A 27,533-nucleotide genomic window follows, 5' to 3' on the forward strand; every position below is an offset into this window, starting at 1 on the left:
AATGCACATTCCAGTGAGTTTTAAACACAAATGATACTGTATAAAATCCTATCAATCCAAGCAACGATGACTCCTAACTTGGAGACTTTCTGTTTGGCAAGAAAGTTAAAAGAAAGGGGAGAAAGTCTTTAAATTTTTCTTGTTATTAAGAAATGATTTTTTTTTAGCTGGATGCTGATGGCACGTGCCTTTAATCCCAGCACTCAAGAAGCAGAGGCAGGCAGATCTCTGTGAGTTCGAGACCAACCTGGTCTACAGGGTAAGCTCCAGCACAGGCTCCAAAGTTGCACAGAGAAACTCTGTCCAAAAAAAAAAAAAAAAAAAAAAAAAGATCTTTTTTAAATGCCATAATTTCCCCCTAGGAACATGGATTTGGTTTAAGTATTTTATTTTATTTTGAAATTATGCAAAAAGACAACTTGATATATTTTTGATATCGAACAAAATCCTATAAAGGTTTAAGTTCTTTCAAGTCTCCCTGTCAAATAGTGTGCTTGTTTTAAGAACAAAGGAGGCAATAAAATAGTTTGGGTGGGAAGGAGGAAAGGAGCACCTAGGACAAAGTCCCTGGGAAGGTTGGGAAAAAAACAAGCAAAGACAGGTGAGTTCCAGCACCTCTCAGTTCTAGCAACCATATATCACACAGCCTTGGCCATATATCAAGCACACACAACATTATAGTCCATCATGGTAGCTCACGCCTTTGATCCTAGCACTCCGTAAATAGAGGCAGGTGGCCCTGTGAGTCTGAGGCCAGGCTGGTATACACAGTGGGTTCCAAGCTAGCCAGAGAGATATGGCGAGACCCTGTTTCAAACAAAACAAAATGGAAGAAAAAAGTCGTAACCCCAGCGCTTTCAGAATGTCACCAGTTCAGGAGACTGGGTGGGTCAAGAAGCCTGCCACAATTTCAGGGTCAGCCTGGGCTGCCTGTGCAAGACAAGCAAGACATGGAATATTAAAAAGTGGGGGGGGGGATGGGGAGATGTCTACAATGCATACAGTGCTTGCAGAAAGTATGAGAGTCGAGTTTGGTGCCCAGAACCTATATAAAAAGTCAACTGTGGTGGTGCGCTTTGTAATTCCAACCATACAAGAGCTGGAGACAGGAGCACCTCTGGGGCTCTAGCGAGCCAGTTTGCCTAGCCTAATTGACTAGAGCTCTAGACCAGTGAGACACCCTGCCTCATAAACCAAAGTGGAAACCTAAAGAGATAGTTCAGCTGTCATGAACACTGACTGCTCTTCCAGGGGACCCACATTCAATTCCCAGCACCCACATGGCTGCTCAGAACCGGCTGTAACTCCAGTTCAAGAAGATCTGGTTCCCTCTTCTGGCCTCATTAGGCAAAAGGCTTGCAAATGGTGCACTGACTTCCATGTAGGTATAACATCTGAACACACTAGAATAAAATTTAAAAACCAAGGCGGATGACATTTAAGAAATGACACCTGAGCTTGGCCTCCACACAAACGTGCACTTACTTGTGTGTGCACCTGCACACATCCCGTGCACAAGCACAAAGATAAACAACCAAGAACAGGGAGATTTAAAAAAAAAAAAAACAGAAATGATGAACGTTTGTTATGTGTCTTACGCTGGGAGGAAACACATGATTTATATATACCCCAGACTTTGGAGGTAAAGTCGAGGGGAGGCAAGATCGCATAAATCCAAGGCCCAGCCTCCTTGCAGGTTCATTAAGACTCAGAAAGCACTGTTGACCATTAGTGAGCCCACTACTCGTGAGGACGTCAGCAGTGCACTATGGAATCTGCGGATCGTCTGACTCCAGGTTCGAGACCTGGCCCGGCGGGCTCAGCCTTTGCCTGCACCCCAAGCCCCAGCCCGCCGCTTACTGTGGGGCTCCATGGTCAGCTGCTCCGGGGCCCCTCGGGCCGAGCCCTGGCGGCGCCGCCCTCCTAACGCCTGTCCTCCGTGGCAGGCGTCGCTAGGGTTGCCCTGACAACCGCGGACGGGGCCGGGCGGGGCCCGGCGGACGGCGAGAGGGAGGGACCAAAAAGTGACGTGGAAACGCGGAGCCGCGCTCGGGCGGGAGCGGCGTAGGGGGTCGGCTCTGGGGACTTCGGCTGCTCCGAAGGAGCCGTGTCCCGAGCTCGGGAAGCCGCCGTCAGCTTCTTTCGGGACCACGCGAGCGTCGGCCGAGCTTGGGAAGCTCCCGCCCTGTCTCCGTTCGGCCTCGGTGGCCGCCGCTGCAGGTAACGGCAGGGCAGGCGGCGGGGGATCTGGGAGGCCGCGCACCTGTTGCAGCCCCGCCCGACCCCGCACAGCTGAGGGTGAGGGCGCCCCTGCTCGGGAGGGAGGACCGCAGCTCTAGGCTGAGCTCCTCTGGACCCGGGAGGGTCTGGGACCGGATGCTCCCGAGACTCCCGAATGGGAGTCAGAGTAGATCCTGCTCCAGCTGGAGGACCCAGCCATTGCATCGCAGTAACCCCAACTAGAATCGGGGCTTCCCTGCACCTGGCGTCGGCCCAGATTAGGATCTGGGTGACCCCGGAACGCCCGGGTGAGAATCAGGATAGAACCTTCTCCCGGCTGGAGGTCCCGGCCTTTGCAAGGCTGTACCCTCTCCTCAGGGTGAGGGTCCGTTGCGCCAGGATGTTACCCAGGTCATGGCCCCGAGGTACACCCAGTGAGGACGTCCGCCTGCTTGGGGAGACAGAACCAGGCCTTTGCTTGGCAGCTCCCTTCCAGGATGGGTTCTCCAGCACCAGGATGTCGCCCCAGGTCAAGGCCAGGACGACCCTAAGACTTCTGGGTTTAGGTGCCCTCTACTCCGCCTGAAGGATTCGTCCTTTGCATCGCATGTTCCAATGGGGTGTCCGACCGCATTGGCCTAGATGAGGGTGGGACTGTTGTGAGTGTGAAAGCAGCTCCTGCCTCGGTAGTAGGCCAAGCCTGTCTCCTGAAACCGTGGGCTGTTCCTCCCCCACTCCTGCACCGTCATCCCTACTGTCACCTATCACATTTCAGGCCGTGGGCCCCCGCGTGGGATTTTGCTGACTGGTTTAGGTGTAGGGGTGTGTATGTGTGTTACAATCCTCCCTTTTTTTGGAGGGGGTGGGGAATCATCGAATCAGCCAAACTGTGTAGGGCACTGGTTTCAAAGACGCTGATCTAGGTTTTGCTTTAAGAAAGGTGTGAAAATCACGAAGGAGTTTCATCCTGTATGCTGTAAAATTTTCAGACCACCCCAGAGAGTGTCGTTGGTTAAGGAAGGGGGAAAAAATCCGGAAGGAAGGAAGAAAAATGGAGAAGAGATAAGGAAGAGAATGAGAAAGTGCAGAGGGGCAGAGGGAAATTGTAGGATTGATTTAGCATTCAGGTCTGGAGATTAAAGCCCCTCCATCAATTCCTACCGCTACCGTAGATGATACTAGAGGAAAATGGAAGGCCCCGCCACATTGGGGTCATATAAGTGATTACTCATCTTTGCCAGAGGAGAGATTTCTACTCTGTGGGTGTCAAGGACACAGGGGAGAATTACTTTCCCCTAAGAGAACCATTCAAAGCCTCGTTGAACCTGAGGAGCATCTATTCTGTGATGGAAATGGACGTTTATGATAGTCTACCAGATTAGGCTCCCCTCTCTGGCTCTATGAGGGTGATCGTCAAAGCAAGGAGGCTTATGTGTGGGTGTTGACAAGCAGTGTGATGCATGCAGAACTGGTACTACCTAAGCTAAAGTACCAAACTGAGACGTTTAGCTTGCAAGTAAATGTATCATGGAGACATTTCCCATAATGTTCCTGCAACTTAGAGAAGGAGGAGCCAGGGTGTTGCAAGAGTTCGAATTTTTCTTAATGATAAAACCCTGGAGCCAGATAGCAGGGTAAATGCTGAAAGATCAGAGAGACGAAGGAGCAAGCCACAGCCAACTCTTACCTAGCTAACTTCTCAGCCAAAAAAAGGGTTGAACTCCTGTCTCCTCCCACCTTATAGGCATCTCTCCATCACTACCTGTCTATCTGTCCAGACCTCCAGACCTCTGTGGTTAACCGGTGGCTAGCCATGCTCCCTGATCTTCACACAAGCTTTATTTGTTAGAGCACAAACAAATTATCACCACACCGGGGCAAGATTCTGTATTTCCCAAACTCTGGTTCTCCTACACAAAATCAGAATGAGGCTTTCTCATCCAAGACACGGTTATGCCTGTCAGTAATACAGTAGCAAATGTCACAAACAAACCTGGCTACTGACACACACAAGAGGTGTAAAGTTAAATTGTCCAAAACAGTAGGCTAGATATTAGGGAAGAAGCGCCTTTTTTTTTTTTAAAAGAAGAGTGACAGATCTCCATGCTAAGGTAATGAATACTAAGTGTAGTGACTGCATGTGGATTTTAAGAATGGAAAGGTGAAAATAGGAATTGATGGAATACCTTGTCGTGGTTTGGAAGAGACCTAATCCTTGAAGTGGGCATTGAGGAAGTCTCACTCTATACATAAAGGCAGCTAACTGCGAAAGCAAGATTTTAGGGGATGTCATGCCTATGAAAGAAACAACTGGCTAGGGAGGGGGTAAGAGTGGGAAGGGACATACCTGTCATTCCCCTTGTTGCACCCAGCACAGTGCGTTTGCCTGGTGGATGAGAAGAACTTCTGTGTAGGAATGTGTTTTACCCTCAGAGAAGATGCTCATGGTCAGAAACTGTTAATGGGTTAGGACTTGGAAATGATTGATTAAGTTTTTATTGTCACTTTGTTTTTTTCCAACTAAGATGTCTATTTCCTTTGGCTGCTGTGTTCAGTGTATTATTGGTGACCAAAGGAAAAACAAAAAGGCATGGTATGGGGGGGGTTGCTTTGTTTTTAAGTTTCCAAGTTTCTTTGTGCACAGAGCGGTGATATCACTACTTAGCTGATGTGTAACTCAAAGTAGCAAAGCAAAGCAAACCTTAGCCTAGGAAAACAAGGTAGCCAGGAAGACATAAAAAGTGAAGCCGTTTCTTTTTCTCAGATCTCTTGGCCAGCCTCAGAATGAAAAGTAAAGACAACTCAGTCAGAGGTTAGCTTAATTTAGCACAAATAGGGCAGCCAAAATTGTATCACTTGAGCGTGTGCGTTCTGTCCTCTTCCCCCACTGTCATAACTGGGAGAAGGGTTTTATTTTTGCTTTGAAGAGTTCTTGTTTTTTATTTTTGTTAGCATGGTTTGGGTCTTCTTCCCTCTCTGTGACTTTCTGAATTCATTCAGGAGCTCAGTCAAAGGTAGACTACAACCTGATGTCCATGTCTGGTTTGTGTTGTCCCCAAGCCTGTTAGCAACTGCACTCAAACTATCGCACTCCCCTGAATCCTGCCGCTCTGCTCTTTTCCTCATCCATGGTGTGATTGCACTCCAGGATCTGGCTGTTTCTCGCTTTCCAGCACTTCTTCCAGGAGGAGGTCCATGCCCACTAAATGAACTTCTCTCCCGCTGGAGGAACTCGCCAATGGAGCTCTTGGCTCCACAACTACGCTTTCTTCTAATAGTTATCTCTCTTTTGTTTTTTGGATCTTGACCCTCCGATTAAGCTTTGTTTTCTTTTATATAACCCACAGCATGCTGCTTCTGGAGTCCCTTTAGGACAGAGTGGACTTTGGTGGTGTCCTGAATGGGACGGCAACAGAGAGGACAGCTTCCAGTCCTTTTACTAGTCTTTGTTTCTAAGTACACCTCTTTAGGAACACTGGGAGCTGCTGGTTGCTCATTATGATGGCAGTTTGTCTAATAGTTTAGTGAACATCAGAATAAATGATGTGTAATTGTAGGGACAGGGAATTTGACTCTGTTGATAGGATTCTTCATGTGAACTAAGCCTTGGGTTCAGTTCCCACCCAGTATAAACTAAATGTGGTGTCCCACAACTGTTGTCTCAGCACTGGTGAGGTAAAGTAAGAGGATCAGAAGTTCAAAGCCATTCTTGGTGACGTGATGAGTTCAAGGCTAGCCTAGGCCACGTGAGACCCTGTTTCAAATAATAATAGTGAAGTGTTAATAGATAACGAATATTGATTTCTTCCATATTGTAAAAGAATCCCCCTCCCCAGACAGGGTTTCTCTGTGTAACAGCCTTGGCTGTCCTGAAACTCATTTTGTAGACCAGGCTGGCCTCCAACTCCCAAGTGCTGGGTTTAAAGGTGTGTGCCACCGTGCCCAGTGTAAAAGAAAATTTTAACTGTGGAAATTTTAAATGGAAAAGGCAATGTTGGCATGTGACAAACATTTATTGAACAGTTATAGCGTGCCACCCTAACATAATTTCCCATAAATGGAGACAAGGGAATGCCCAGGTGCGTGGGTGTGAGGGCAAGAGGGCTCCCCCATCAGAGGATAATGTGGGCAACAGACAGAAGGCAGCAGTAAGCAAGTGGGGCAGTAGTTGTTGCTGACTGAATATGTACAACCACATACATAGAAGAGAGGGAAGTGAAGCCAGAGAGGTGCCAGGGAGAGGTTACAGAGAGCCCTTACTTCAGGACTGGATTTTTCTTTAAAGGTAATAAAAATCTGGGTGATTGACATGATCCATTTTGCATATGGAAAGGACCAAAGATTAGCGAGAGTCAAAATTTGAGACAGAAAAGCAATGGGAGGGCCATTTTTTTTGTTTGCGGTATGGAGAGAAGATGATGAAGAGTGGGTGTTGGTTACTGTGGTGCCAGCGTCGTGGGGAGGGGGCAGCCACTGGAAGGAGCAGGCTTGGGGGTCCTGGTGACACCCACGAGGCTACTTCCTGTGTCTGATGTCAGGAGTAGGGTGGGCTCTCCAGCTACTTGTTGAAATCTAGAGCACAAAAGAAGGAAGCAAGCTTTGTAAAGAGTATGATGGGGCTGGAGAGGTGACTCAGAGGTTAAGAGCACTGGTTGTTCAACCAGAGGACCTGAGTTCAATTCCCAGCAACCACATGGTGGCTCACAACCATCTGTAATGAGATCTGGTGCCTCCTTCTGGCCTGAAGGCAAACATTCAGACAGAACACGGTATAAATAAATAAATAGAACAGAACAGAATATAGAATATGATGAACGGGCCTGCCAGTGGTGGCACTTGGGAGGCAGAAGCAGAGGGATCCGAGTTCGAGTTCCACAGAGCAAATTCAAGACAACCAGGGCTACTCAGAGAAACCCCAAGGGCGGGGGAGGATGTGACTAATGGACTGTGTGCTGAGTTCAGGTTGAAACATGAGCACATGCTTGTGCTGCCCGGAAGCAATAGTTGGATGTGTGTATCTGTAACTCAAAAAGCCTGCAAAGACGCCAGGAAGCTGCCCAAGCATTCAGAACCATTTTCTCATAGTGTCTTTAGTAAGAGAGGGGGATCCAGGACCTGAGGCACATGGGTTTTTCAGTGGAGGAGGGCAGCAGTGAGAGAGACCCTCACAGACTAAGAAAAGGGTGGCCAGAAAGGTAAGCTGACCTGTAAGAAAAGCCCTGAGGAGTGCAGGTCTGGCCGTTCCCTGAAATCCTTGCGCCTTTCACCCCACCCTGCCCCGGTCGTTACTGAAATGAGTGCAGAGTGCTGCAGTTTGTCAACCAGAAAAGCAAGCTGCTTGGCATTTATAGGGCTCTTATCATTCATGAAAACTGTAACTTCTCAAGTTGGCACAAATGATGCCCCATGTAGGTGGTAGGGTGCCGTACTTGGATGTTTGCTCTATTTCTTCATTACTTGAATTAAAGAAAAAAAAAGTATAGTAGAACATGGTGGCAAATAACCAATTATAACACTCATGTGCTTGAGGCAGGAGGTAGAGGACAGCCTGGGCTACATAGTGAATCCCTTTATTCTAAATAAGTAAATGAATGAATTTTAAAAAAATTAATAAGATGGCTAAAAGTTCACTTTATAAATTTCAGAGGTAAGATAAATGTCATATTTCTCTGGTAGACTGACGGTGGTACATTCCTTAGAGCTTAACTGTACCAGGTCCTACCCATTCACTCAGAAGTAAGCTAGATTAGTATTTTTTTAGTGTGTTATATTGATTCTGGTTTAAGGAGGAGCCCTTAAACTATTATACAATCAAAAATGATTTAAAAATATGAATATTAGAAACCTAATAGTCTGGTTGTGAAAATTTCTAGCAAGACACTTCACTGTGGGGAGTTTGATATAAGAACATTAAGAAGTCTTTCTGCCCATGCGCCGTGGTGCACACCTTTAATGCCCGCATAGGGGAAGCAGAGTTAGGGGATCTCTGTGAGTTTGAGGCCAGCCTAGTCTATGTAGTGAGTTCCAGGACAGCCAGGGATATGTAGAGAGACTCTATCTCAAAAAAAAAAAAAAAAAAAAGCTAACAAAAAAAGGCTAAATCTAAAACTATTTAAATTATAATGTATGGTTCTTTAAATTTCACTGTAGAGCAGTAAGGTGGCTAAATTTTTTAATTAATTGTGCAATTGATTATTCAAGCTGCATTTGATATGGAGCAATGTTGAATAAAGATTAATGGTTTTCTAGGTGCTTTTCCAAAAGCTGATGGATTTTTTTACATAATTTTATTAATTTTATGTTTATGGGTGTTTGCCTGCATGTATGTCTCGGTGCCTCATGTGCCAAATGCCAAAAGATAGCATTAGATCCCTCTGGAACAAGGGTTTAAAATGGTTGTGAGCATCCATGTGGGTGTTGGGAATTGAACCTAAGTCCTCTGGAAGAACAGCAGTGTCCTTAACCCACTGAACCATCAGTCTCAAAGATGATCAATTTTATTTGTTTGCTTAAACTCGATGTCAATGCTTTTGAAGTCTAGAAGTAGGACTTTACAAATAAATTTTGAAATTTGACTATATCTTTCCCCGAGAGATTTTTAAGTGGTTCCTAGAAACCAAATATAACATCTTAGAGAAGGCTGGCCCTATGAAAGCATGGACAGAGAAAGACAGAGCCTTGTGTGCAGCCCAGACCAGCTTGAACTTCTAGTTTTGCCTCAGCTTTGGGCACGCTAAGACTATAGGCCTGTGCCGCCTCTCCCAGCGTCTGAAAACCTCACAAACTTGACCTCATTGTGTCATTAGAAATGTTCTGTCGCTGAGAAAGTACTTGTGCTAAGTATTTGATTTGTAGCCCCGTGAGGGCAACAAAAACCATGTCTTTAAATACATAAACAGGATTTACAAACAGGTCTGTACCTGTTTACTTCAAAAATATCATTCTATTTGCACCTCCTATGCATGTATATTTGTGTGTGTATGCATGCATGCAATGCAGTATACCGCAGCATACACTTGTGGAAGTCTGAGGCCAACTTTCAGGATTCTGTTCCCTAGTCTCAGATCATCAGGCTTGGAAAAGGAATATCTTTCCTCACCCATTTTAAAAGCACTCTCTGCTATCTCCCGCAGAGTGAAGCATTTCTTCACCCTGCACTGATACAATACAAACTCATTTTCTTTTCTTTCTTTGAGACAGTCTTACTGTGTAGTTCTGTCTCTCCTGGAACTTACTGTATAGATCAGGTTGACCTCAAACTCACAAAGATCTGCCTGCTTCTGCCACCTGAGTGCCGGAAGTAAAAGGATGGGCTACTTCACCCAGCCAAGCCCCAGTTCTTTAAGGAAGTTGGGAAGTAGAGTGGTTACATAGCTCAGCAGGCACCATATACTAATCCAGGATCACCTGGGGCCAGATTGCCTTACTTCCCACACCTGCTGTATCACAGCCAAGATGCTAAAAGCAAGATAAATTAGCCAAGCCTCTCTGAAGGCTTAAACTTCCTCATTTGAAAAATATGGGACTGATAAAGTAAACCCTCATGGGTTCTTAGGGGTTTAAATGAAATAATCCATAGAAAGTGCTTAAGTGCTTAACAGCATCTGGCATCCAGCAAACACGCTGTGACTGCTAATCAGCAGACTTATCATCATCATCCTCATCCTCCTGAGTCCAACTCCAGGAGGGTGTGACACCATATTCTCCAGTTGCGGTCTGCAGACAGGTGTTGGCCCCCAGCCTTCCGGTCATATGAGAAGAGGGGTAGGTATCTGGACTTCTTCAGTAGCAAGGCCACAGTGGGAGAGGCAGTGAGTTCTTTACACTCTGATCCCAGCTTCTTGGCTTGCCACAGGGCAGGACTTTGCATAAAAGTGCCACGGTCTCATTCTCCAAAGGATCAGATGGCCTTTTATCCCTCACCTGCAGTCCTCATTCCTTCTCTTTTCTGAACATTAGCTTTGTGGGTTGTAAATACATTGGTTGTTGCTTCAGCAGATGCTTACTGATCACGCTGCCCATGCACAACCCTGGGTCTGTTTTCTAGGGGTTGCAAAGGTAACGCTGAAAGCTCCTCTAAGCTCCAGCAAGAGGGAGATGGGTAAGTGTAGAGTTGGTGTTTCGGCACACAGTCAGTGTTTGCAGTGATCCCTTGGCATGCCTCAGATTACTGTGCCTTTGTCCTGTTGAGTCTTTGATGTTAAAAACTGGTGTTTGACTTGCTGAAAAGAATTTCACAGGAAAAAATCAAACAGATTTTGGCTTGTAATGACAATATTTCCTAATTTTGAACTCCCCTTCTGCCACTTATACTATGTATTTGTGCAAAGTGACACACTCAGCACTTAATAACTTAAAATCAGGGCCTGGAGAGATGGCTCAGAGGTTAAGAACACTGACTGCTCTTCCAGAGGTCCTGAGTTCAATTCCCAGCAACCACATAGGTGGCTCACAACCATTCATAGTGAGATCTGGTGCCGCCTTCTGGCGTGCAGGCAGAGCAGTGTATATCTAGTAAATAAATAAATGAATAAGTAAATGAATAAATAAAAATAATTCTAAAATCAAAATGTCAGTTAACCTTAAAAAGCACCGAAGAGGCCTCATGTCCTGCAGGGTTTCCAGCCGAGATTCATTCTTTGTATAAAAATAAACAAGTATGATAGTCTCATTAGTATGCAGATTTTCCTTTGACTTTAACAAACGGTGATACTGTGTGTATGCCAAAGAATTGTTTCAAAAGTGAATTTATGATTTATGATCAGTGAATGTTTGATTTATGTATTGCTTTTACGTGCGCATATAACAAGGATCACATCAGTCTGAGGTTATAAAGGATGTTGAGCAGAAAATACCAAGAAGCCCGGTGGAAGACCTGTCTAATCATTTGCTGTTATGTGCAAACACATGAATCATGAGTGATTTACTGCTGTATAGATCGAGGGAATGTCGGAGAGATTAATATCCTGGAGGGCTTTTGCATTGGCTACATACAAAGCTGGGCATCAGTTAGAAAAGTAACTTAAAGAGGCGAGATATTTTATTCTGTAAACCCAGTCTTGAAACCAATCAATCCTTCAGACCTATTAAAAAGTAATATTAAAGTTTTTTGTCAAGAAATTTTCCTTAGCGGGGGCTGGAGAGGTGGCTCAGTGATTAAGAGCATTTGCTCTTCCGGAGGACTCAGGTTCAACTCCCAGCATCCACATGTTGCTTCACAGCCATTCATAACTTCAGTTGTATGGAATCCAGCTCCCTCCAAGGCACAAGGCACACACATGGTGGATAGACATACCTTAAACAAAACACCCATACACGTAACATAAATATAGAAAAAGAGAAAAATTTCTTAGTTTGTAGTAATTCTTAGGGTTTTGTCGTTGCATGAATTGCGTTTACTGGTTTCTCCCGCTGAGTGCCCCTGCTTATAGCCACTCCCACTGTACCCTGTGCCTTAGCTTAGCCTCTTACTGCCTTCCCAGAGCTGGATCTCATGGGTCGCTTTAACAAAACCAAAGGCAGGTGATGAAAAGGTAGACAGGGTTAAAGAAAATAGTGTACTATCAAACTTAAGATGAAAATTGCAAGGAAAAGCAGAGAACTTTTAAAAAGTTGGTCAAGAAGCATCCGAGTTACCCTGCATGTGAGCAGCCTCTGCACCAGTGTGCAGGCCAACTTGTGTTGGGGCTCCCCTCGTTGTTGAAATCACCCGCCCGGGTTTGCCTCTCTCCTGCATGGACCAGCCTTGCTTTCCTTCTTTTAGTTGCTTGGCAATAAGATGAAGGGTATTCATATGTCATGAACAAAGAATTTCTATTTCGACACCCCCCTCAGCTTTGGCTGGGCTGGAGCCCCGGGACTGAAGCCAGCCTGTGTGTTTGCACCATCCCAGCATGGCCACCATGCATCAGGCCAAGGGCTGGCCTGATGAGTGAGGAAACCTGAAAATGTAGACACTGAGAATGAGACCGATTGGATTGTTAGAGGTGCATCAAATGCTTCAAAGGCATAAAATTCCTACAGACCACAACACGGATCCTTGTTTATCCAGGAGCAGTTTGTAACTGAGGTTCCAGATCATAGGGGTTAGCAGTGAAGGGCTGAGGCAAAGCTCTGGCAAAAGTCCCAGTGAATTCATGGGTGGCTGGGTAACTCCCTGGTCTGTGAGACTGTTGCCTGCTCACCGCCAGCCACAGAGGTCTGTGATGTGCTGCAGCAAGGGTAATGCCTGCTGGCTTTTGAATCTCAGGGCAGCCTTGTCATTTCCAACAGTAACTCCTGAAGAGACCAAGGCAAACCCAACTCTGAATGCTGGACTGGTTAAATCTAAGCACAGGTACATGCTCTTAAGTTTATGAACTTGCCCACTTGCCCACTCCTCCCTTCTAGGGGTAGCAAGGGTGTATAGCATGCCATTGATGAAGGGAACCAAAGTATCACCATAGTGACTTCTTAATTGGGGGATTAGACATTATTCAGCAATGCTAAGGGGTCTGGAACTCTGAACAGGATATAGCCAAAAGCAGCTACAGGACGTAGACCAGGGTTGGGTTTCAAGGGTGCAGTGGTCACAGATCCCGGGCATGATGGCCTAAGGAAAAGAAAGGAATAGTATTCTGAGAAATAGTTAAGGAGTTGTTGACTGACTTTGTACGGGGGAGCTTGGTAAAAATGTCTCTGAAGTGTTAGCATCATCCATCCAGTCAGCAGATAGTTATTGAGTGTCTCTTATGTGCCAGGCCCCGTAACAGACGCAGTGAACAAATCTGACCCAGAGTTCTGCTTCATGGAGCGCGCCTTCTGGTGGACAGCTCCAGCGCCAGAGGTACATATGGTGAAAGTCTGTGATCTTATAGAAAGGAGGTCCAGGGAACCCTCTACTGAGCTGGCACTTGGCAAACCTTTGTAAAATAAAGGAGTGAGGCGTTGGTTATCTGAGGAACATTTCAGACCCAGAAGAACAAGGACAGGGCCTGAGACACAGGAAAGGCGCCTGTCCAGGGCTCAGGAAGACTGAGACTGCTGAGGGAGATGGGGCAGAGGGGCCCAGGCCTCTATGGAACACAGCTTCCGGAGGTCACCGATCCTGTTTCTGGATTTAGGAGGCACTTCGTCTTCAGTAGTCTTGGATCTCTGTGGTTTTGTTTTTCTCCCTCTGACTACAGCAGAGAAAGGTTTAGGCTGAACCCCCCCCCCCCCCACACACACACACACAGCCTGGGATAGCTGAGCTCTCAAGGTCCATGGTTACAGCTGCAGGGTCATGATGCTCATGAATTTCGGGGATCAGGCACCTGATACTGGCCTTGAGACCTGGAAAGTTGTCTTGTAGGCTGCTCCACTCCCTATCTCTGCTGGTATCTGGTGTCCCTTTATGAGTTAAGGTAAAACTGTTATACAGGGTCTGTTGAGCTCAGTGGGAAAAGCATGGTTGCTCACCTCCCACGTCTGTTGAAGGATCAAATAGAGGGTCTGAGATTAAAAAACAAAACAAAACAAAAAAACCCAAGGGGGCCTGGCAGTGTGGCCCAGTGGTTGAGTACTTGCCTGGTATTCATGAAGCTCCTGGCTTTAATCCCTAGCCCTGGGAGACAGATCCAAGGAAAACTTCAAATACTTTGAGCACCTGAAGGAGTTAACCGAGGTGCAGCTGTGCAACATGGCTCTGAGGCCGTGCTGGGAGCTCAGTTCCAGACATGCAAAGTCTGAAGGGCTTCTTCAGTGTCCACGTAGGAAACGACAAGAAGATGTTTGAATACACAAGACTGGAGTCTAGGGAGGTGGGACGTGAGGGTATAAAAATGGAGGCTAGAGAGGGTATAAAAATGGAGGCTAGAGAAGAACACTACTTATCAAGGGAAGAGGGCCAGGGACTGTGTGGAGAAAGATGCAGACACAGAAGACTGCAGCTAAGGAACACGGATCGTTGAAACAAGCTAACCTAGGAGAGAGCAAACCTGCATGCTCTCGCCTCGACCCTGTTCTGTAGTTCTAGAATTATCTGACTAGACCTCATACATATAAATGACTAAGTCATGGCCTTTTCTCATCTCAGCTTCTGATTCTCGCTCACTAAGGCTGTTACATGCATACGTATTTCTGTGTGTGTGTGTGTGTGTGTGTGTGTGTGTGTGTGTGTATACCCGCTTCAAAGGGCAGCCCTGAGAAGCTATGGCCTACAGTGTGTATGTAGGATAAGTCTGAAAAGGGCACTTTCACATTCCAATCTTATAGTAAAATGTTTAGTCTGATAACAGTTTTAGTTGAATTTTATTTGAGTGACATATAACCTACCATATTTACCTGCCTGTTCTCCATTCTTCCCCCCTCCCTCCATCTCTGTTTCCCTCCGTCCCTCCCTCCCTCCCTTTCTTCCTTCTGAGTACCTTATATCCCAGACTGATGTAAAATTCACCAAGTAGCCAAGGATGACCTTGAGCTTGTGATCTCTTCCTCCACCTCTCCAGTGCTAGGATTATAGGTGCCCACTTTATGCAGTGCCTGGGCATGACCTGGGGACTTTGCATGCTAGGTAAGCATTCTATCAACTGAGCTGTAACCGTAGCCTCCATCCTCCTTTTCTTCCCCATGTGAATTTGCTAATGCAGGCCATGGATCACCTATCTTTTTAATTACTACTAGGGAAAAAATAGATTCGCATAGCCTAGCACAGACACAGGCCGAATGAAGGCAGGTATCTGAACATCACTGAGCATTAAATTCAGCCACTCCTCTGTCCGGGACAAGCCATACAGTCACATGAAGTCACTCTGACTTCTCCAGAGTCTGAGAATTTAATGGCTTGGTTCCTCAAACTTACCAGTTTACACTGAAGCCCTTTGTGGGCCCAAGCTTTCCAAATGTTTTTCAAACAAGCCTGTCTGGTTTCTAAGGGCCGGGGAGGATCGCCTCCCTGGGTGAGTGTGTGGGTGACGGGGTCATGGGTACTGAATCACTGAGACAAGTGGGGCTCCAGGGCAACAGTCTGGTTTTGAGTTTTCTCTACTCAAGGGAACATGAGGATAATGCTCTGCTGTGGTAGCTTACAATAACAATGACCCTGAGTTTCGGGGGGAAGGTGTTAAACTGTGGGTACATGTTATCTCAAGGCTGTGAGGCATAGCTCAGGTATAGCATCACCTTCTAAAATTCCTTAGGTTGAGCAGGCTACTGAGGGGCTTGCTCAGGGATCAGGGCTCAGGCAGGCTTGGTAGCCTTGGGGCACCCTCTCCGGCTCTCTCAGGTGGGAGGATTTCCTGCTGTGGCCTGAGCATCCAGGAAGATAGCCAGCTCCACAGCGGAAAGTTCCCAGCGTGGGAACCCTGAGAGGGACTCAGCATCACTTTGCTGCATTCCTTTCTCACAGCGTGGCCTCCTTTCCATGGGCACAGTGGTCATCTCTTGTTCCACCATAACTGCGAAGTGCTGTGAACACATATTGTATAGCAGAGTGTCTAGGTGAGCCTTAGGTCTCTAAAAGAGCATGCTCAGATGTGTCTATTCCCTGATTGGCCATGTTCAAACACCAGTTTTTAAGGGGTTAATAATACTTTATCCAAAACCAAGTGTGAGTAGCAAACCAGGAACAACAGACTTAGGTTGCCCTGAATGATGTGTTCCTCAGAACAAAAGAGTCAGGTAAGTGCTTTTACCAAAAACATGGGTGATGACATCAGGTGGACCCGAGCAGAGCCAGGGACTCTGCTACAGGCTCCAGATGCCAACTGGTAACATCCCTTAGCTCTGGGTTCCACGGAAGCCAGTGGTCTGTTCAGTAGTGTTGACAGTGTGTTAGGCTTTCTTGTTTCTCTTAAGCAGATATGGGCAGATGTGGTCGGTGGCCAGTAACAAATGTTTATTCGGAGGACTAAAGGCAGAACAGATGAGTTTGACTATCCAAACCATTCCATCCCTCCAAATCATGAAGTTCTAATTATCAGCCTTCAGGATCTTCAACATGCATGTGGCCCATACTTTGTGAGCTACTGATTACACTCAAGGGTGTACCATAAATTAACAGGAATGTATTCAGTAAAGATCATAGCTGTGTTATGCTTATTCATTTTATTTTAAACAAAAAAATTTTACATAAGTGTTTGTCTCCATGTATGTTTACGTATGCAGTATCCAAGGAGGTCAGAAGAGGGTATCAGAACCCCTGGAACTGAAGTTAGAGATGGTTGTTAGCTACCATGTGGGTGCTAGAAATCAATCCCAGGTCCTCTGAAAGATAGCCAGTGCTTTTAACTGCTGAGCTGTCTCTCCAGTCGCTTATGCTTCCTTAAAAAGTAAACTTGGTAAGAAATAGTCCCTAAGACAATCAGGGATGTGGTGTAATAGCAGCGTAACTTAAAATATTACAAGGGTGAAAGAGAACTCTGGCTTGTAATTCTAATTAGAGCAAAAGAAAATGTGAGCCTGAGACTGAACCTTAGCTTCTTGAGCAGGGTCTGCTTCCTAGACCTGCTGATGTCAGAGTCTGCCTGCCAGGAGGCTCAAGCTGCCATGTTTCCTGCAGCTGTCTGGGGTGTCATCTCGCCCTGTAGGCGCCGTGAAGGGTCCTGAAGAGAGTCCACACTGAACTTTTCTGTTTGTGTTATGCAATATTGTGATTCTGTTTTAGTTGGGAAGCAGGATACAGTTTTCAGAACCATATTGAGATAGAGGCAGGAAGTCCAGCGCACCCCCACCCAATTATCCTCTGCCCAATGTGTGTGCTGAGTGCCTGGTGCCCAGCAGATCCTTCTTGAGTGGCTGCTCCCAGGCACCTGCTGGCGCAGAGCTTTTCCTCTTCCTCATGAAGGAGGGGCCCTGGGAGCAGCTGCAGGCTCACTCGGGAGGCGGGAGGCTGTAGTTTTTTAACTTGAGTTTTCCATGCTTGCTTGTTTGTTTTGTTTTAAATTTCCACCTGGCTGATATGGGAAGGGACTTCCCCTAACATCACCAAGTATTTATTTCCCCCATTAATGCCTAGTAATTGGAGAAGGAAGAGAAACGATGTCTCTCTTGACGTGTAATGTTCTTGGTGTAAATCTTACCTTTCCATAGGCAAACTCTCTTTGTTTAGATTAAAAGTTTATTTTTTTATTATTTTGGCTTTGGCCTGTTAGGCTTCACATCCAGCAATCTCCAGAAATATTCTGGAGCCTTCTAATTTAATTAAACAAAGGCCTTCTTAGCAAAAGATGGAAAAAAAGGAATAAATTCTCTTTCCTCACTGGCATTTCTAAACTGGCATGAGCAGGCCTTTGCTCCTAAGGTATGCTGGGTAGTAGACTTTCTGGTAGTCAGTGTTTGGGGACCTCTCTCCAGACCCACAGAACTCTCCCCTTTATAAAGTCTGTGCCTCTTTGTCGGGGGATTAGGTGACCACGTGACTGATTAGCTTCACAATTCCGACCAGCCTCCCTGTTGCTTTCCATTCACAGCCACAGCGAGGCAGAGGCCTGAACAGAGGTCAGGGAGAGAGCACCGGGCTGGGGAGACTGATTTTCCAAAGCTGCACGGCGCTACTGTGAGAGCGAGCCTGAATTCTTCCCGGTGGGAAGCAGGCAGCAGCCGGACCGACAGTAACCGCTCCACAGAAAAGGCTGACTGTTTGCTTTGAGTGTGTCTGTGTTTTCTGTTTTTAGCTTCTTATTTGTTACCAGATTTTACACTCATCTCCCATGTGTTTGTTTTTCAGCATGGTTTATTGAAAGCCATGTAACAGACCAAGAGCCTTGAAGTGAGCCTGCGCAGAGAGTAACCCAGCAACGAGGGACACGGGTTTGAGGAATTAACTTGCTGAAATCCCGAGCTGGGTCCGGAAGCCTGGCCGAGTGTGTGAGCGGGCCTCACGTCCTGGCTGCAATGGGCTGCTGACAGGGGAACTGGGCTGTGGAATGTGACCGGCCTGAGCGTGCTGCTGGAAGAAATGGATGAAGACGAACTGGAGCATCCCAACTCCTCCCTAGAAAAACGCTATTTTCCCGAGTCCCTAGACTCCAGTGATGGGGACGAGGAAGGGGTCCTGGCCTGCGAGGATCTGGAGCTGAACCCTTTTGACGGCTTGCCGTATTCATCGCGGTATTATAAACTGTTGAAAGAGAGAGAAGAACTTCCAATATGGAAAGAAAAGTACTCCTTCATGGAGTGTCTGCTGCAAAACCAGGTTGTGGTCGTGTCAGGAGACACCAAGTGTGGCAAGAGCTCTCAGGTGAGGAGCCACCAGCAGGGCCTGTGGCCTTGAGGTTTCGCATGTGTACTGTGTTGTAACCAGACGAAAAGAGCATTAGCGGCCTGGGTGCTGTAAACCAGCCTTGGTTATTAGACAACGGAAACCGTGTGGAGTGTGCCTAGATTATCCCAGAATAATTCAGATGATCTCATTTATAGATGCGGTCTTAGAAGATGAAGTAGGTGTTAACGCCCTCCAGGTTTCAGAGGATTACCCTTAATGTTTGTTTGCGTGCCAGTGGATATAATCAGACGCCTGACTTTTCTTGCTTTTTTCCTCTTTTAAAGGTTTTTCGATTATTTTAATTTTATGTTTATGAGTGTTTGGCCTACGTGTAAGTGTGTGCACCATGTGTGTGCCAGGTACCCAAGGACACCAGAAGAGGGTGTCAGAGCCCCTAGAACTAGAATTAAAGACAATTGTAAGCCATCATATGAGTGCTTCAAACTAAATCCAGGCTCTCAGAAGAACAGCCAGTACTCTTAACTGCAGAGCCGTCTCTCAGCCTGTGTGACTTTTCTTTTGTATGACGCTGGCTGGGCTCAGAAACCAAATGCGCAGTCAATTATTTTCCTCTTATATTTTGGAAAAAAGTTCTCGCGTAACCCAGGCTGGCCTTGAGGACCTGACTCTCCTGCTGCTCCTGACAGTGCTGGGATCCTGAGTCTGTGCAGCAGCAGAGACCCTCATTTGCTTTGCAGGTAGAAATACCGGAAGGCCCAGATAGTACCGCGGTCTGGGCCTATCGAGCCAGCAAAGAGTTGGGGCTGTTAGAGGATGAATGTAGTAGCTAGGAGTGTGGCTTGGTTGCACAGCGCTTGCCAAAAATGCCTGAACCCCAGATTTGATTTCTAGCGTGCTTAAATGATAAACTTAAGAATGCAGATGTTTCTGGTGTCGGTGTGAGCCAAGGAGGATTTCTGAATTGGGCAGAAGGTAGTACTTTGTTGTGAGTATAACTGTGTTGGGGGCTGGCCCCGAGCTCCAAAGAGATAGTTACTGAATACTTCCTGTCCACTTTGTTGTGTTTGAACTTCAACTTCTGACTCAAGAGAGGTCAGTGTTTTACAGTGTAGATTCTGATAATGAAACCCTTAGACTAGACCACAGAGATTATCTGTAGAAGGCACAGTGGGTTTTCAGACGGCAGACCTGTGGCCTGGAAGCCTTTGGCAGTGTGCTGGCTCAGGTTGCAGAGTCTCCTAGGCTGGTTGAAGAGAACATTCAGACGGCGGCTGCCTCTTCCAAGTCGCCTTAACTGTACTGCAGAGAGAGGAGGGCTGGGCAGTGATGGTTCAGATCTGGCTTATCGCTTCCAGTAGCAAGAGCTTCTTTTAAATGGCTTTTTATTCACTCTGGTGAGTTATTCTTACTTCAGTTTACTTTATTACAGAACTAAATGAAATCTTTTCTGGGTTTTGTGGACACATGGAATTTTTTATTTTAAAATTTATCTTTTTCAAATCTTGTTATTATGTTTATTATGTTTACTTCAGATTGATAAAAAAAAGTTTCAGAAATAGTACAGATGTTTTCCACAGCTGTCTCCAGAGTCTCCAGAGATATTGTCTTACCATGTTTGAATCAGCATCCCCGTACTTCCACACATGAACACACACATTTTTGTTCCAAAATTTTTAAAGTTTGTGTGTGTGTGTGTGTGTCTGAGTGAAGATGTGCTATGTGTGTGCCCTCGGAGGCCAAAAGAGAGCTGGTGTTATAGGTGGTTGTAAGTTGCCCCATGTGAGTGTGGGAACCTCTGATTCTGTGAAAGCAGCAAGCTGTCTTTACCCCTGAGCCATCTCTCTGGCCCCTATTTTGTGCCTTTTAAGAATAAATTGAGGCATGATGCCACACATCTTTAATCCCAGCACTTAGGAGGCAGAGGCAGGTGGATTTCTCAGTTTGAGGCAAGCCTGGTTTACATAGTGAGATCCAAGACAGCCAAGACTGTATAGAGAGACCATGTCTAAAAGAAAACATAAAAGTTAGCAATGCCAGGCAGGATGCATGCCTATAATCCAAGTACTAGAAAGGCTCAGGGAGGAGGATGAGCAGCTACAGGCCAGCATGGGCTACAGAACAAGACTGTCGAAGGAAGGGAGGTGGCATGAGGTCCTCTTCTCACGGTTACTACAGAAGCGTCAGAAGGAGAGTACAACGCTGACATCTTGCTCTTTCCTGATTGCTGGGTATTTATATTTACGAGCTGGGATGTCATAAAAACATTAAATCATCCTCCAACCAAATGGAATCCAGAATTATGCCGTATCTCATTGTCATTTAAAACTACTTTAATCTAAAACAGCTTCTCCTCGGTCCTTCACGACTTTGGCATTTTCAGGGCACAGTGAGTTCTGTCGACTTCGATGGTATCTGAGGCATCCTCAGGTTGATTCAAGCTCTGCCTGTGGCAGGTGGCTCCCTGGGAATGTTACACTGGTGCTTCCTCAGCATGCTGACTGGAGGCAGGCTACTGGTGTGATCTCTTGGAGAGGTGGCACCTGCTGGTTCTGAGCTGTCAAGTTGTTCCTCTGTATGGTTTCATAGGCCGTATGGAGTATGCACTTGTCACATATTAGCCCACAGGGGCAACCTGCTTTACTTCGGGATAGTCACCTTGCACTGATGGCAGCCTAGCAGTGGTCCCCCTGGAATTCTGAGATGCCTGGTGACAGCTAGCAATGGTCCTAATTCTGCCTTTGCATTGCCTGCATGACAATCTTGAAGAGTCAACTCTTGATTTCTTACTTTATTGTTTTGTTTTTGAGACAGAGTCTCTCTATGAAGTCCTGGCTGCCCTGGAACTTGATACGTAGATCAGGCTGGCCTCAGACTCACAGAGATCTTCCTGCTTCCCAGTGGCTGGGATTAAAGATAAGTTTACTAGTTAAAAATGTTTATATTACTTTTGTTTGTTTGTTTTTTCTTTGAGACTAGGTCTTGTTCTGTAGCCCATGCTAGCCTTAAACTTTCCCAATAATCCTTCTGCCTCAGCCTCCAAAGTATTGGTTGTAGCCACCACACCTGACTTAGCTTTCTATTCTTAGTAATTCATGTATTCCATTCTTTGTGTTAGCATAGACCCATTTCTCCTCTGTGGGATGTCATTCACTAATAAACCTGTTGTGTTGTCCAGTGTGCCCCTGTGTGGCCAGTTAGAGCACCTCAGAGCGACGACTGTCCTTGTCACTCACCTGCCTCGTTCTGGAGTGCCTCACTGCTCGCACAGTGAGCTGCCCCGGGCTCCTGGAGCACCTGCCCCGGGCTCCTGGAGCACTCGCTATGCCGGCCTATGAAACAGCCATTTGAGGGCCCCTGGTTTCTTTAGCAGACAACTGCGTTTAGAAACTGAGAGCTGGGCAGCAGATGTGCCTGTTGCCGTTGGCTTCTTGTGTTTCTGCCTCTTCCCCCTGGGAAGGAAGTATGATTTCCCTGTGTCCCACCAGTTCTTCTGCCTGCATGGCTCCATGTTTCGTCCCGCCTCTGTCTTCCTGTTTGTTTCTCCCTCTGTGTACTTCTGTTTGTTCAACTTTTACATTTATCTGCCTATGTCAGGGTGCCTTTATACCGTTGGCTCTAAAAGCTCAGCTCTGGTCTCCTTGCAGCCTTCCCACCTTCCGTAGCACCCTTTTCTCGGCAGCACAGCCCTCATGACCTCCGTCTCCTTGTTCGGTCTCACCAGACTTGTCAGTTCAGACTTGCTGCCCCACATTATTTCTTTAGAATTTGTGATTAAGAGCAAGAATCGCTATATATACTGTAAATGTTGTCACAGTTGTTATATATATAACTGGGCATGTGGTTTCTTTTGCCGCTTTGAAGATTAGTTTCTTTGAGATAGCGCCTCAAAGTATCCCTGTGTAGCCAGCCAAGAATGACCTTGAGCTTCTCCTCCACCTCCTGAGGGTTGGGACAGCACCAGTTTTAACTTCTTAATCATTTTAGTTAGCTGTGTTTTTTTCTGTTGAGGACGAAGGCAATGCCTTTCTGGTTTAGAGAAGCCAAATTGTATACAAATAGAAATGGGTCTATTTGTTTGTTTGTTTGTTTAATTCTGAAAATAGCTTCTTTTGTTTCCAAGACTCTTTTCTTATTTCCCCACAGTTTTAAGTCTTTCAAAGAAAAGCCTATATGTAGGGCAAAAGACCCTCAAATACCTTCTCTTTCTGGTACAGACGTCACCAGGGCTGTGTAGCAACTGCCCTAGGGAAGAGAAAGACAATTCGCATTCGTTCCTTGGAGGAGACTTTTCTGTCACTGTTCGGGACAGGCTTAGGGAAGCCAGAAGGGAAGAGAAGCATTTCTAGAGCTACTGACTGTGTCTCCTCCTCCAGCTTTTGCCTTAATCTCCCAAGAGTCAGGTAGGTCAGAGACATTAAGCACAAAACAGCTAAGATTTTGTTTAAGACACTGGTGGCGTTGGATGTCTCTTGTCGTGGCTGGGCGTCTTTGTCCACAGTCCTCTGTGGATAGGTTTGACCTATGCTCACCCACAGCCAAACATGGAGGGATGCAGGACTTGAAACTCAACCAGCACCCTGGTAAAGTACTCTGACTTAGTGGTTGACTAGGGCAGAGCTGCTTTGGGAGTCAGCTCCTGGCCCCTCTGCAGGGGTCTGTGGGAGAGATTCCTGTCTTCAGGTGGATTACTACTGCCCTTAGGATCCTTTCTCCCTGGGAGGTCTGCATTTATCTTGGTACTAAAGGGACTTTGAGACTCTATGTAATTGGTGTCCTTGGGATTCTAGAAGATGTGAAAGAGGAGTCTCCTGCACAGGCTAACAATATCAGCAAGGGCTTGGGAACCTGGGGGCCAGGAACTGTTCCACGGAACAGCAGCCTTGTTCCGTCTCACAAAGGTCTTCTTCCTTCTTTTCCCATGTTGATGAGCAGGAGCTGCACGGAGCTGTGGACGGAAAGGGCAGCCAGCCCCGCACCAGCACCCCTCTGTGGATGTTGTCTCGCCAGCCTGGCGGTGATGAGGCCGTGCCCAGTGCTGCTGCTCTAGGTTCTGATCTGTATTTGGCTGATGGAGTCTCGTAGGAAATCTGTGTGGCTGACCTTAAGTCTCCCAGAATCCCACAGCCTGAGCTCTTTTGTGTGTGCTATGCTGTCAAGCATGGGGACGGGAACATTTTTGCTTCACCTCTTGAATTCGCACCCGTAACAGAAGTCCACAAAACCCATGGGAATTGGGGTTAGCCACCACCTCGTCGCCCTCGTGGCAGGAGATAGACATATTGCTGCCTGCCCTGACCCTGCTTCTGCCCCAGGAGTCCCTGAAGCAGGGGAGGCTATGGGCAGAGTAGAAGCGTACCGCATTGTGAGTACTTTTACCCAGTCTAGGAAATGGATTGAGAAAATATGGTGATTTGATAGCTGGTGATTTCTGAGTGACTGATACCCAGCTGGTGAGAATTTCTAGAATGAGTACCTGAACATGGGTGTTGTCCACTCCCAAGCTCCAGACGAGCTTTTTTGTACACAGGGTCTTGTCTTTCATGTGCTAAAGGAGCAGTTTCCTATTTATTTTTGTCACTGTACTGCACAGCTTTTGCCGAGCGCTTGCTGTCATTGTTGTCACACAGTGTCTCAGAATTCACTTTCCAGCAGGCTGTGGAAAGAGGTAGCTCTCTGCGTGCCTGTGACTCCCACAGATCCAGCTTGGCTCCTACCCTACCCACAGTAGGCTGATGGGGAAATATCTTCCAAAGAGAAACCATAGCAAAGACCGAGACCTTTCTGTCCAGCAGGTCAGGACAGGATGACCGGAGTAAGGGTCCTCTCGGGACTATGGAAAGCCCCTGCCCGGGAGGTGAGCATTGCCACGAGGAATGGCCGATTCAAGCAAGGAGCCTTAACTACAGAAGTCGGCAGTGTTCCCCACAGCGCACACAGCGCCCCAAAGCTTTCTCGGGGAGAGCGCCTTCTGCCCCTTCAAGTTACTGAGAGCCCAGATTTGTGGCTCTTTCTGACTCCTTCCCTTTCTGCAGTACTTGACATTTGCCAACGGCTTAGACTTCAGAATTCTCCAGGTTCGCCTAGAGCAGTGGTTCTCAACCTTCCTAACGCTGCAACCCTTTAATACAGTTCCTCATGTTGTGGTGACCCCCAACTGTAAAATTATTTTCATTGCTACTTCATAATTATAATTTTGCTCCTGTTATGAATCGTAATATAGAGATCTGTGTTTTCCAATGGTCTTAGGAAAGCCCTGTGAGAGGGTCTTTCCACCCCCAAGGGAGTCAGGGCCCACTAGTTGAGGACCACTGGCGTCGAGCATTGGGGCGAGGGTGGGGATTCTAACACCAGGCCCCTCCCTTTTCTGTTCAGAGAGAGAGGGTTACTATTATCATGTGCATATATAATGGACACGTCTTCCAGGCTCTGTAATTAGTTGTGGTTTCTGCTCCTCTGTGAAACTTGGTTACTAAGTAAACATCTCTCTTCTGAGCCGAGCAAGGGTGTCCTTCCTGCACTGGGTGTTCTATCTGACCTGCGGAAGGCTCCTTGCCAGTTCCAAGACTGTGGCCTCCTGAGGGTCCATCAGCTCTGAAACTCCAGGACCACCCTCCCTGCCTCGGGATCCTAGCTTGTTTTTCAGTGGCCATTGGGAGCCACATCTCATGTCTTCTGGACATCAATCACCATGACGGTGACCATCTTCCTGACTTTCCCAGAGGTTTCTTCCTTCCCTGCTTCATGCCCGGCTCCCACGGTGCTCTGAAGCTTCGTTCATGCATCTTACTTTCCTTGCTCAGTTGCTGTTCGTGTTAATTACGCATTACCCCAGGGTATTAATGAGGAATCATGGACTGTCTGTTTCTTTCCTGAGTATCCTAAGTTTATTAGAGGTTCTGCCGTTGTCCTTTGTGATAAGTGTCCTCTGTTTAGTCCCTTGGTGCTTACTCTCCAGCCCGGGCTCCTTCACTTTCTCCATTATTGTGATGTTCTTTTACATCCCAGCACCATCTCCCTGCCCCCGCATCCCCACTGCCTCTGAGCACTGGGAGAGCAGAGACCCATCTTCTTGAGACCAGAGTCTCACAGTGTTCAAATGTACATGTGTTAGCCCCACTGTGTGTCGGGTCCTTTCTTGAATATTAAGCCACAAGTGTGGATTTTTCAGTCTGTTGGTAGACAAAAGATTCAAAATGTTATTTTATTCAGTTTGCATAAGAGTCCTGTTGGAGGTCTTGGCTGGGGACCCACGGTAGAAGACGCTGGCAAGGGAAGTCAAATCTCAAGGGAAGGCTTTGACAAGGATGGGAATGGTCTGTTAGGTGTATTAGTTACCTTCCTGTGCTGTGACAGAATACTTGATCAGTGCAGCTTAAGGAGGGAAGGGTGAGCCCAGGGTGGTGGCACACACCTTTGATCCCCAGGCCAAAGTTCAAGGCCAGCCTGGTCTACCAAGCCAGTTCAGGAATAGCCAGGGCTGTTACAGGGAGAAATTCTGTCTCAAAAAAACAAAAACAAAAAGGAGAGAAAGGATTATTTCAACTCACAGTTTAAGGCAGGAAGACGTGGCAGGAGTTTGAGGCAGCGGCTCATATTGTATCCGTCATCGGGAAGTAGAGAGATACAGATTTCAATGTCAGTTCCTATCCCTTTTTCTATATCTCCCTCAATTACTCTACACCTTAATTTTTAAGAAGGGTCTCCCAGTGAGCCTGGAGCTTGCTGGTTCACCTAGACCAGCAGGTGAGCCCTAGGGATCTGCCTGTCTCTGCCTCTGCAGCTGGGATTACAGAGGAGAGCTTTTTCACATCAGGGCTGGGCGTGAACTCAGGGCTCACACATACACAGTAAGTGTGTTATCCATGTAATCCAAAGTGCACTATGCTCCCCTTTCCTTTTCATTCAGCCCAGGACCCCAGTCTATAGGATGATAGTCTACACACAGTTAGCTCTTCCCTCCAGCTAAACCTGACAGACGTGCCTCTGGGTGGCTTTAATCCTATCAAGATGACCATGAAGGTTTTAACCATTACACCAAGGAATGAAGGAAACAGATTTTTATGTGAATTTCTATTTAGGCCAGTGATTTTGAAACCGCTCAAGATAGGCTATTTAGGATCTTAGAGGTTTTTAATATTTTTGGAAAATACAAGAAATTGGTTTGCTCCGTTAACGAATGTTGGCTGATAACTGGGATGACCTGCTGACAGTGAGGACTGAGGCGGGTATCTGGTCCCACAGCTCATGGTCTGTGGTGGGGGCGAGGAGCCTGTGGCTCAGTGACCATAGTACCCCTACCCACCCCTACCCCTCACCACCACCACCACCCACCTCCCCATCCTGGTCAGCACAGCAGGGTCTAATTTACTTAGGCAGGGACAGCAGTGCCCAGGAGAAGATGAAAGAGCTGTTCCCAATGGTCAGTCTCCTCCGTTGAACTCATTGTTTCACAGATAAAGAAACCAATGCTGCCATCTGTGAACTGGCACTAAACACCAACCTGGGACTGCCTGGATGCCCGGTTGTGTCCTGAGGGACCAGGGACGCCTTGACTTTTGTTTCCTCGGTGCAACATTTTAAACTTTCTTTCACAGAATGAAACAGCAGTGACTAAATAATGGCTGACGGTTTTCAGCCTGTTGGCAAGGCCTGTCCCTTAATGTGGAAGGACTGCGTTGTGCATCTGGTCGTGGCAGATAGGTGCTCATTTTAGAATTACTAACACTTCCAAGTTAAGTGAGAAATAAAGTCTAAGAATCCCACAGTGAGTCTCTGGAGCAGTCTCTAGATAATTTAAAATGTCAATAGACTTTTACTACCCAGGTCAGTTTACTACCTTAGACTGGTTTTTAAGGCATGTACCAAAGCATAATTTATCAATAGTGCCTTAAGATTATAGTGTACAGAATGAATTTGATACCTTCTACTACAGTTCTTGCACAAATGAACTTGATTAAAACTCAGTTGATTCATAACACATTTTATTTTATAATTTTAAAAATTTATTTATTTTTATTTTATGTGTGTGTGTTGCCTACATGCATGTGTGATGTCCATGAAGGCCAGAAGAGGGCACCAGATCCCCTGGAACTGGAGCTACAGACATCTGTGAGCCACTGTATAGGTGCTG

General features: G+C 46.6%; 2 protein-coding genes across 6 annotated transcripts in view; one reads left to right on the plus strand and one right to left on the minus strand.

Annotated features, from left to right (window-relative positions):
• Nucleotides 1-1,966, minus strand: part of Fank1 (fibronectin type III and ankyrin repeat domains 1) — a 102,747-nt gene extending 100,781 nt beyond the window's left edge. For both annotated transcript variants that reach the window (XM_087908329.1, XM_087908328.1), the window contains exon 1: nucleotides 1,861-1,966. In XM_087908329.1, coding sequence (XP_087764455.1) covers nucleotides 1,861-1,873 — 13 coding nt within the window. In that variant the 5' untranslated portion in view covers nucleotides 1,874-1,966. The remainder of the gene's footprint in view (nucleotides 1-1,860) is intronic.
• Nucleotides 1-27,533, plus strand: part of Dhx32 (DEAH-box helicase 32 (putative)) — a 59,802-nt gene that overhangs the window by 5,096 nt on the left and 27,173 nt on the right. For 3 of the 4 annotated variants that reach the window (XM_085693236.2, XM_085693237.2, XM_087908327.1), the window contains one exon: nucleotides 17,906-18,418. In XM_085693236.2, coding sequence (XP_085549362.1) covers nucleotides 18,137-18,418 — 282 coding nt within the window. In that variant the 5' untranslated portion in view covers nucleotides 17,906-18,136. Of the gene's footprint in view, nucleotides 1-2,033; nucleotides 2,221-17,905; nucleotides 18,419-27,533 lie in introns of those variants that run through there. The other variant, XM_048455231.3, reaches the window with a different exon arrangement.

The sequence above is a fragment of the Myodes glareolus genome, chromosome 7 (genome assembly GCF_982192425.1).
Source record: "Myodes glareolus chromosome 7, mMyoGla1.1, whole genome shotgun sequence".
Lineage (NCBI taxonomy): Eukaryota > Metazoa > Chordata > Mammalia > Rodentia > Cricetidae > Myodes > Myodes glareolus.